Source organism: Cyclopterus lumpus, chromosome 9, assembly GCF_009769545.1.
Source record: "Cyclopterus lumpus isolate fCycLum1 chromosome 9, fCycLum1.pri, whole genome shotgun sequence".
In the NCBI taxonomy this organism is placed as follows: Eukaryota; Metazoa; Chordata; class Actinopteri; order Perciformes; family Cyclopteridae; genus Cyclopterus; species Cyclopterus lumpus.
In genome coordinates, this window is record NC_046974.1 from 20,402,433 (window position 1) to 20,411,948 (window position 9,516).

Genomic DNA, 9,516 nt, shown 5'->3' on the forward strand with positions numbered 1-9,516 from the left:
TCATCCAGACAGCTAAATATCACATAAAACATGTTATCTGAGGAGGAACGTGTAATTTTACATTGTCACAGATTACACCCTGTTCACCACAGCTAGAGACAGCCCTGCAGAACTTATCATTCAGACAGATGTTGTCTTGTGGATCAGTTCCACTGACAGCGAGTGGGAGATCAGATGCAATGTCATAGTCACAACACTCAGAAGACTTTACAGTTGTGAGCACAAGTACATGTAAAATCAAGCATTTTGATTGGTTTCGTCTCACTTTGCTTTTGATGGGTTGTACTTAGATGCATATGTTGTGTTTATTCAAGAAGGGAATATGTCTCCAGGCTAAGGCTGTTCTGAGATCGATTCAATGGGTCTCCTTAAAAGCCAACGAGAGTTGGACACAAAGACATTTAATATTGCTCACGGTCTAGAATAATGTGTCACCTGACCCTCGTGGGTCATATGAAATATGTAACTAAGTACTTTAGTCTGACAATCGTGGTTATACTGTATGTGTAACCCTCTGTTTGTTTGTGAGCAGTCAAACGGAGAATTTCACTTAAATTTGCTGGAAAGTAAGGCCATTTGCCAATGAACAAGTGATTCATTTTTTATTTGTATTAAAATCCCACTAACTTTGCAAGATAAAGCATGTTCGGCATATTTTCTCATGAACAATGTATCCCTGTGATTTCGTTTGGACAGACACAAATGCAGACTGACATTTGGTTTTGTTAAGCAAATACACCTGGGTGATTGTGCATCCTTAGTGGAGGAATCTGCTCTCTGTGTTACATAGAACTGGTATGCTGTGAGCACCTACAGTGACACTGTCATCTTTCAAATAGGTCATAGGTCATCAACCCACCTCTACAACCTTTCCCCTCATACCACGGCATGATGACGTCTCACATGTCAGTTGCAATACAGTACTCACTTAGTCTTTGGTAAATTCAATTCAAAGGTAGTCTGCAACCTGAACTGTATCTTCAATGATATCCAGAATCTCCAGCGGAGGGTGCTAGTGCTCCAACGTGAGTTTGGTGTGAAGACGCAGGGTGAGGTGAGCCTGAACAGAATACAGATCATGGTTATCCTCTGCATGGTGGATGTCGAATCGACCAAATGCATCAGACTTCTAATGCCTTCAATTCTATGTTGCACTAAAATGTAAAAGGTCCATTCACGTGCCTGGATTCCTGAAACAAAATAGGTGAACTATAGTACATTATTGTTGAGGATCACGGCTGGCGATGCAAATAATTGTATGAATCTTTACAAGTTATTGAATAGCATTATCCACAGGCAGTTTTTTTTTAATGTTATTATTCATCCCCTTTTGATTTCCGGTCCGTGCCATCATCCACACCAACCTACATGCAAGGTAGTGTAAAGACATCATGCGCTCGTTTCACACCGTGACGTCAGAGAGAGGGCGGCGGATGCCCGGGTGGGGTGGGTGCCAGACTATAAAGACTCAGACACGGGCTCCGGGCTGCATTCCGAGTGCGGGACGACCAAACCACCTCTAATGGAAGTACAGAGAAACATCGCTCCCCGACAGACAAACAGCAGCAGCATGTGTGAATCGACGCAGAGGTCGAGCGAACCTCGGCGAAAGAGAATGGATGAGCGCAGTGCGCCCTCGGAGATGGCCAGGATCATCACTGACCCGGCCACGGGGAAGTGCTACTGCCGTGGAAAAGTTTTGGGAAAGGTAGCGCAAGCATATAATATGTAGTGGCCTTTTTTGAAAATATATATTTTTTACCTTGTAACCTGAAGACGCAGCATGTTAACAGTGTTTTTTTTCCTCTTTCCAGGGAGGGTTTGCCAAATGCTACGAGTTGACCGACCTCTCCACCAGCAAAGTTTACGCAGCCAAAATCATCCCGCATGCACGCGTCTCCAAGCCTCACCAACGAGAGAAGGTAAGCAGGCGCGCACGGCTCCGGTGCCTGTGCGCACGCACTAGTGTGTTTGGACTGCAGATTGTCACAGATGTGCTTTTTTTAAAGTTACAATCGTGACCATGTTTGTCCTTTTTCTCTGCTAGATTGACCGAGAAATTGAGCTGCACAGAGCACTGCACCACAAGCACATTGTGCACTTTTATCACCATTTTGAAGACAAGGAGAACATCTACATCCTGTTGGAATACTGCAGTAGAAAAGTAAGTGCTGTTTGTCGTATACTTAAGTCTCCGTTCTGTACTTTTACATTTGGATGACACCTGCATTGCACCTAAAGTCAACGAGGCAGCACTCAGTCTGTCCCAACTAGACTTCTGTTTGAATGTCTCCCTACAGTTTTATTACATTAAGGAGAATTCACTTTGTTGAGGTTTTCATCAGAGGAAAATATGTCGTTGTAGAATAATTAAATGTGAGGAAAGCTCTCTATAATCATTCCCTCTCTACATGTTGTCTTTTTGCAGTCATTGGCCCACATCCTAAAGGCTCGCAAGGTGCTCACTGAGCCAGAGGTGCGTTATTATCTAAGACAGATTGTATCTGGACTGAAGTACCTGCATGAACAAGAGATCCTTCACAGAGACCTGAAACTAGGTAAGAAATCTTTACACAGCTGGGCACGCTACAGTGATGAGATGCTTTGAGCACAATTGTAACGATGCATTATGTACAGGAAATATCTCACTTCGGATCTGTGCAGTATTCAGCCTTTGATCCTTGGTTGAATATCAAGCGCTCATCATCGCATACCCTTTCTTCCCAACAGGTAACTTCTTTGTGAGTGAGTCGATGGAGCTGAAGGTCGGCGACTTTGGTCTGGCTGCCAAGTTGGAGCCAGCGGGAAACAGGAGGAAGACGATCTGTGGAACTCCCAATTACCTGTCCCCCGAGGTGCTCAACAAGCAGGGCCACGGCTGTGAATCAGACATCTGGGCCCTAGGCTGTGTAATGTGAGTAGGAAGAACATTTACCATTAGGTGCTTAAATGGTTTAGAAACTATCTAAATTATTATGGAATAATGGTAGTCAGTTTAAAAATACACATTGGCATCAAATTCCGTGGACTTGTTCATTCCTCTTTAGCCGACAGTCACTCCTCTGAGAGTTCTTTAGTGATGAAACTCACTTCTGCCCTCCATCCTGCTCCAGGTACACCATGCTGTTGGGCCGACCGCCATTTGAAACCACCAACCTGAAGGAGACGTACAGGTGTATCAGAGAGGCGCGGTACTCCCTGCCCTCCTCCCTGTCGCCACAGTCAAAGCAGCTAATCACCAGCCTGCTGGCCAAGATCCCGGAGGAACGACCCAACCTGGACCACATTCTGAGGCACGACTTCTTCACACAGGTTAGACCCTTTTTTCGCATCCCTGTCCGTCTGTCTGTTCCGCTTTCTTGTCTGTCTCACTAAATGTCACTCTGTAGGAGGATACCACTGACCCACTTTCGTTCTCCACAGGGCTTCAGTCCAGAGCGTCTGCCGGCGAGCTGTTGCCATTCAGCACCAGATTTCCAAGTCTCAAGTCCCGCCAAGAGCTTCTTCAAGAAAGCTGCCGCTGCACTCTTTGGGGGCAAGAGAGACAAGGTCAAATACTACGAGACTCTGAGTGAGTATTACATCAACCACGGAGCACTTTAAACGCCACTTGACAAACCAGCACAGTTATGTTTCAATATGCACAATTGTCGTTGCTCCAAGAGGCACCATTAAATATAGTTCACAATTCAAATTGTTTATGCAGCTGCTGGTTAAGAGGTCATGTTCTGATATGTTGTGTGTGTGTGTGTGGTCATTGCCTTTGATAGATAAGTTAACCAAAGAGGAAGAGGAGATCTACAAACTGCAGCACGACCTGGAGAGAACTGTCATCAGCCAACAGCAGAGCAAAGAGATTTCTGAGGTAAGAGATTGAATGAATATTCAACACAAACAGGATATTTACAAGAGTGTAGGTGATGTTCCAGGCACAATACCCATACAGCCATTACATAAACAGGCAGGGTTGAGATATCATGTTGAGGCGAATCCAATGAGTCACTCTGATGCAGCACTAAAATTTCATAACAGCACAATTGCAAAGCACTTATTATTCCACCTTTTTAAAGCCATCCACTCTACATCTGGGGGTGACTGCTTAGTCATAGTAGGAAGAGATCGTCCAAACTCCTCGATTCTAACCCACGTCGTCACCGTTTCTCACCTTCAGAATGGAAGTCTACTTCCGCCATCTGCCGAGAGCCCTGTTGGCCCGGCAACGGAGAGCCAGTCCCCGACGAGGCGAGACACCATCCGTCTCATCGTCAGGGGGAGTCTGGGGAGTTGCAGCAGCAGCAGTGAATGTAAGCTCACCAGCAGCCTGGTTTTACTCACACACAGCCCAGTGGTCACGCACAGGCATGGATTGATGTCGTATAATAGCCCTTTTATTTTTTGACCTGTAAACTACACGCTAGAAGATTGAGATTTGATGCAACAGCTGGAGTGCAAAGTGCTTTAAAAACTTAAGTGACCCCATTTTTCGTTGTTCCTGAAGGCCTGGAAGACAGCACGACAGGGAGTGTGGCTGAGACCGTTGCAAGTGTGTTGAGGGGATGTCTGGAGAGCATGCCTAAAGGTGAGTCGACTTGTTGACGTCATATTTAAAGTCATAACTTGCACACCTTGTGGATCAGATGATTCCATATTGAAAGTTCTCCCTCTACAACTAGAGCTTCTTTCCTGCACTTGACCTTGAAATGTCTAAACAGAGAGAGACATGTTGACTCCCTTGGTCAACATGTCTCTGTTTAATTTCTTTAAAGATGCATTCCCTGATTTTGTTGACACACACACATTGGCTCCAAGCTCAAGGTTGTTGGTTCTTTAAATCTTCCTTGTGATTGTAATCAAATCCTCCTCTGTGTTCTCACCTTGCAGCCGACGACATTCCTCAGGGCTCAAACAGCTGCGGTCTTCAATGGGTGACTAAATGGGTGGACTACTCCAACAAGTATGGCTTTGGCTACCAATTGTCTGATTACACCGTGGGAGTTCTCTTCAACAACGGCACTCACATGAGCCTCCTGCCAGACCGAAAGTATGCACCATCCTGTGCTTTCACCACACCCCACCTTCAGTTTGACAGTTACTAGTCACTACATATAATGGACATGGCTTGTTTAAGCACACTGTAGTTGCTTATGAACGTCTTTGAAGATCCTTTTTTTTTTCGGAAAGTGAGGAAATCACATGAATCAACTGTTTTCAAGCAGGAGGAATATTTTCAGTCAAGAATACCAACAGATTTTGTATGTCAAGGGAATCCGCCTATGTTTGCCCCATGTAGCAAATATAGGTTATAGTATAATAGTATATGTTTATCTGAGTGGTTGTGTAACTGTGTGTTTATCTCCTTCTCTCCATCTCTTCAGGACCATCCATTACTATGCAGAGTTGGGCCAGCGCTCTGTCTTCCCCACTTGCGAGGTTCCTGAACACTTTGTGAGCCAGGTGACTGTGCTCAAGTACTTTTCCCACTACATGGAGGAGAACCTCATGGATGTAAGTAAATCTCTCTCTTTCTGAAATCCATATCTCTCTTGCTATTCCCCTGAAGCATGAGAGATGGTATCTTTCATGTTGCAGCCTGTCTAATCCTACTGCGTTCCTCTTTTGCTTTCTCAGGGCGGGGACCTTGGTAGCATGACGGATGCACACATGCCCAGACTCTACCTGCTGCAGTGGCTCAAGTCCGACCGCGCCCTCATGATGCTCTTTAACGACGGCACTTTCCAGGTAAACACGCACGCTATCGCAAGAAACAGAGCCGTTGCTGGGCATTGCTCAAAGCAGCATGTTTTAGGTGCAATGCATAACACAGATCAGCAGAGGAGTAAATTAAATCCAATCAGAAAAAGTTAACTTGCAATAGTGTTTTGCCCAAAATTGATTAATAAAACCACTTATTTTTATCTACAAAGATCAACTTTTACCACGACCACACCAAGATCATCCTGTGTTGCCAGAGGGATGAGTACATGCTGACATACATCAACGAGGACCGCGTCTCCAAAACCTTCAAACTCAGCTCCCTGCTGACGTCCGGATGCCCCACCGACCTGCGTGAACGCATGGTGTACTCCCTCAACATGCTTCTGCAGAGGTGCAGCTAAACCTCCGATAATACGCATTGGACGGCATTACACAAGAACAATCTACGCATTGTGCTACTGCAGCGCTGCAGCGGGACCAGCATTGTGTGGGAAGGACAAGTCTGAGGAAGGACCTGTGCAAAGTTAATTAACATTCCTACACATGACTCAGAGGTGCAGGTGACAAAGAAGAAATAACACGCAGAGACTCCATGAAATGTAGCACCATGACAGTGGATGGCAAAGGGCTGATTTGTATGTTGATTGTTGGAGGAGAGAAAAGACAGAGCATGTTGGAGCGAGTATGTCGGTACGAATGTGAACCCTCAGCTGTTTGAGGGGAAAAAAGGGATGTTTGGGAAGCAAAGACAAACGCTGGGCTGGCACCAGCTTAAAACATGTTGTGTATATTGATGCGGTTTTATAGAGTTGCTCTGAATGCCACCAGAGTTAGACTGTGGAATATTGTAAATGATGTACAGTGTTTGTTACAGCTAACTCAGCAATGCAGACAATTGATTTGCTAATCCGTGTGAATGCTAGAGTTTGGCTGTTTATACGTGTCAGTGTGTGTGTGTGTGTGTGTGTGTGTGAGAGAGTGTGGGGGGGTGTAACATCACACTAACTCTTAAAACTGTGATTTGTTCTCCTTAATGACGGATGGACTCGACACAGTGGGATGATGAGAGGGAGAGAATTGCTTCTTTTTTTATTAAAATCAGTACCATGGATTCTCTAAGTATCCATTAAGAGCCATTATCACCATGGTAGAAAATTTCCTAAATAACTTATTGTGTAAAAAACAAAAAAAAAGGTGCAGTATTTATTTATTTAATAATAAAGAGCATTTTCTAAAAACAAAACCTACTTCTGAGTACTTGTCTTTCTCATTCAGTGTTTGTACCCATATTTATTTCCAGAAGCACAACTTGCTCCGTCTGCTAAAAGATGTTATTAGATGTTTCCTGCTATTACATTTTCTGAGTGTGCCCTCAAAATAGATGCTTGGTATAGTGCATTTTTAGTGCATTTTAACCAAACATGAAAATGAACTGTGTCCTTTCATATGTAAGGAGCAGTTCCTGAGTGCATGTATGGTATTGAAGTGGGTGAGAATTGGATCAAACCACTCGTATGAAGCATTTTTCCTTTAAACTCCAACAGGAAATGGGCACACAGAGAACATGTTTACAGGGAAGTTGTTCATACTCAAGGTTCACGTCCGTCTTTGCTGAGCTTTCTTCCGCAGTGATAAATGGAGGATGTCAAAGAGGACTTGACTGTGCAATGTGCCTGACCTTGTCTTACAATAACTGGCGCTTGCTGCTTCGCATACAAACAAGGGCACAGATCTCCAGGTAGCCAGCTGGGTGGTTCAGAAACACGGGAGGAAAGACGGCCTAATAGTGCAGGCATGCGGCCGGAAGCACAGGCGGACGAATACAATGACGGAATGACTGTCATACTGTGTCAGTGATTGCATCAGAGCTTTTGAGAATATAATCATTTTTAGACATCCTTTCACACAAACTGACTGTATCCATGGAAACAAGCAATCACTGACCAAGTTGGGAAGAGTCGGAAATCAATGGAAGCCGGCACGGTTTCTCCAGCTTGTGTTCTGACTTTTGCAAACCTGTGTCTTTGAGAACTTGATCCGGCTTTCTGTTGAACACCTCGCCGCCCTCCGCGCTTATAGATAGATAGATAGATATAGATAGATAGATATATACTTTATTAATCCCCAAGGGGAAATTTGTTGTCATAGTGCCCAACACTTTACAGACACCAAATGGAATAGACTAAATAAACTAAACACACAAAATAAAATAAGATATAATATAAGAACAGGGATGACAGATATATACAAAATATAAAATAATATATATATATACACAATAGAATACAAATAACTATGCATTAAGGAAATTCAATAAAATTAAATGTAAACAGTGTGCAAAATATGTAAAATATATATACACAATAGAATACGAATAACTGCAGTGTGTATTTAAGGACATTCATTTAAGTTTATACAGAGTGTGCAAAATGCAAAGTATGTGTAGTGTATATGAAGTGTAAATCAACATAAATGTGAATGTGTACAGTGAAAATGAAAATTAGTCCACAGAGGGTCTGGCCAGAGGTGATTTGTTTTACAGTCTAATTATGTAATTATGGAAGTTGAACATGGATGTTTGAGTCATCCCTTTGGATGTTCGCTCAGAATATCTGTTCAATAATGAATTGCTCATGCATAAACACACCCACACTGACAGAAGCGGAACAGGAAGTAGACTACAAGAAGAAAGAGCAGCAATTATTCATCATGACACCTTTAGGTCTGTCTGTGTGTGCGTGTTTTGACAGTAATGGCCACTTAAATCAATGGCCCCACATCTGGTGAAGCATCGCCATCAGATGGATGCAATGGGATGAACCAAATGAATAACAGACTGCTGCCTCTTTCCAAGCAAGCGAGAGCAAAAGTGGCAGCTACTCTTCAGGTTATTTGAGGGAAACCGTTTCCCAGTCCATCTCTTCAGCTCCTTAGTGCAAATCCAGGTCAAGTCAGGATCTCTTCTGTGAGTCAGCATTTGTTAGCTGATCAGCTCTATTGGCCTCATGGGAACCTTCTGCACGTCTCATAAGCGTAGATAAGCTCATTAGAAAACATGAGGAGTTCAAAAAGCTAATAGTGCGAGTTCACTTGAAGTTCTTAGTGTCACTGTCACACTGCCAGTTTTCAGTATCACCCACAACAAGCAGCTGCTCCTCGGTCGGAAAAGTATTGTGCATGCAGACATGCTCAGCTCTGGAATAAGTCTAAGCTGAAGTGCCAACGGGTATCTTTATACCTCAGCTTATATCATAATGTTCTCTGCAGGCAGAGGAATGAGTCAGTTTGGCGCTAAAAGTCAAAGTAGGCACATTTCTGCCTGTTTTGTTTTGCGCGCTATCTGGGAGGCTCTTGGGGGATTAGAAGGCCTTTGCATATCAAATGTCAGCACTCCTCCTCCTATGTGGACACAAACAGATGTACTATAGAAGGAGCTGGGATGACTAGCTTTTTCCCATTCTCTGCTGTAGCCTACAGTATCAACTGAAGAGATGAGCAATGCACTGCAGTCTAATTTACGTTGCCAGTGCCAACGTAGTCAAATACAGTCTTACCCGGAAAGAAAAGTGTCCAGAGTGTGTTCGGGCATGTGTGTTTGCTTCTCAGCGGATTTCCGCTGCGTGGGAATGAGTCACCATGTGTAATGTGGTGCATGGACAAATACACTTAGTAGTGTTTTGTTCATGTCACTTAGTCTGATTTCTGTAATTTCCTTCAATCAGCTCTCTTAAAAAAGAAAAAAGAAACAAGCTTTTGTATTGCTACAGTAGTTTTTTAAATCATTTTATTCATGAATAAAAA

The 9,516-nt window shown here is 43.6% G+C and overlaps 1 protein-coding gene across 1 annotated transcript; it reads left to right on the plus strand.

Moving 5' to 3' along the window:
- The first annotated feature begins 1,496 nt into the window (after positions 1–1,496).
- Positions 1,497–6,958, plus strand: plk2b (polo-like kinase 2b (Drosophila)). Its single transcript, XM_034542372.1, has 14 exons — positions 1,497–1,708; positions 1,815–1,922; positions 2,048–2,164; positions 2,429–2,558; positions 2,731–2,914; positions 3,114–3,312; positions 3,424–3,571; positions 3,771–3,865; positions 4,172–4,304; positions 4,499–4,579; positions 4,882–5,041; positions 5,376–5,505; positions 5,629–5,739; positions 5,925–6,958. The coding sequence occupies exons 1-14, from the start codon at positions 1,523–1,525 to the stop codon at positions 6,114–6,116; spliced, it is 1,974 nt and encodes a 657-aa protein (XP_034398263.1). The 5' UTR covers positions 1,497–1,522; the 3' UTR covers positions 6,117–6,958.
- Positions 6,959–9,516: the final 2,558 nt, after the last annotated feature.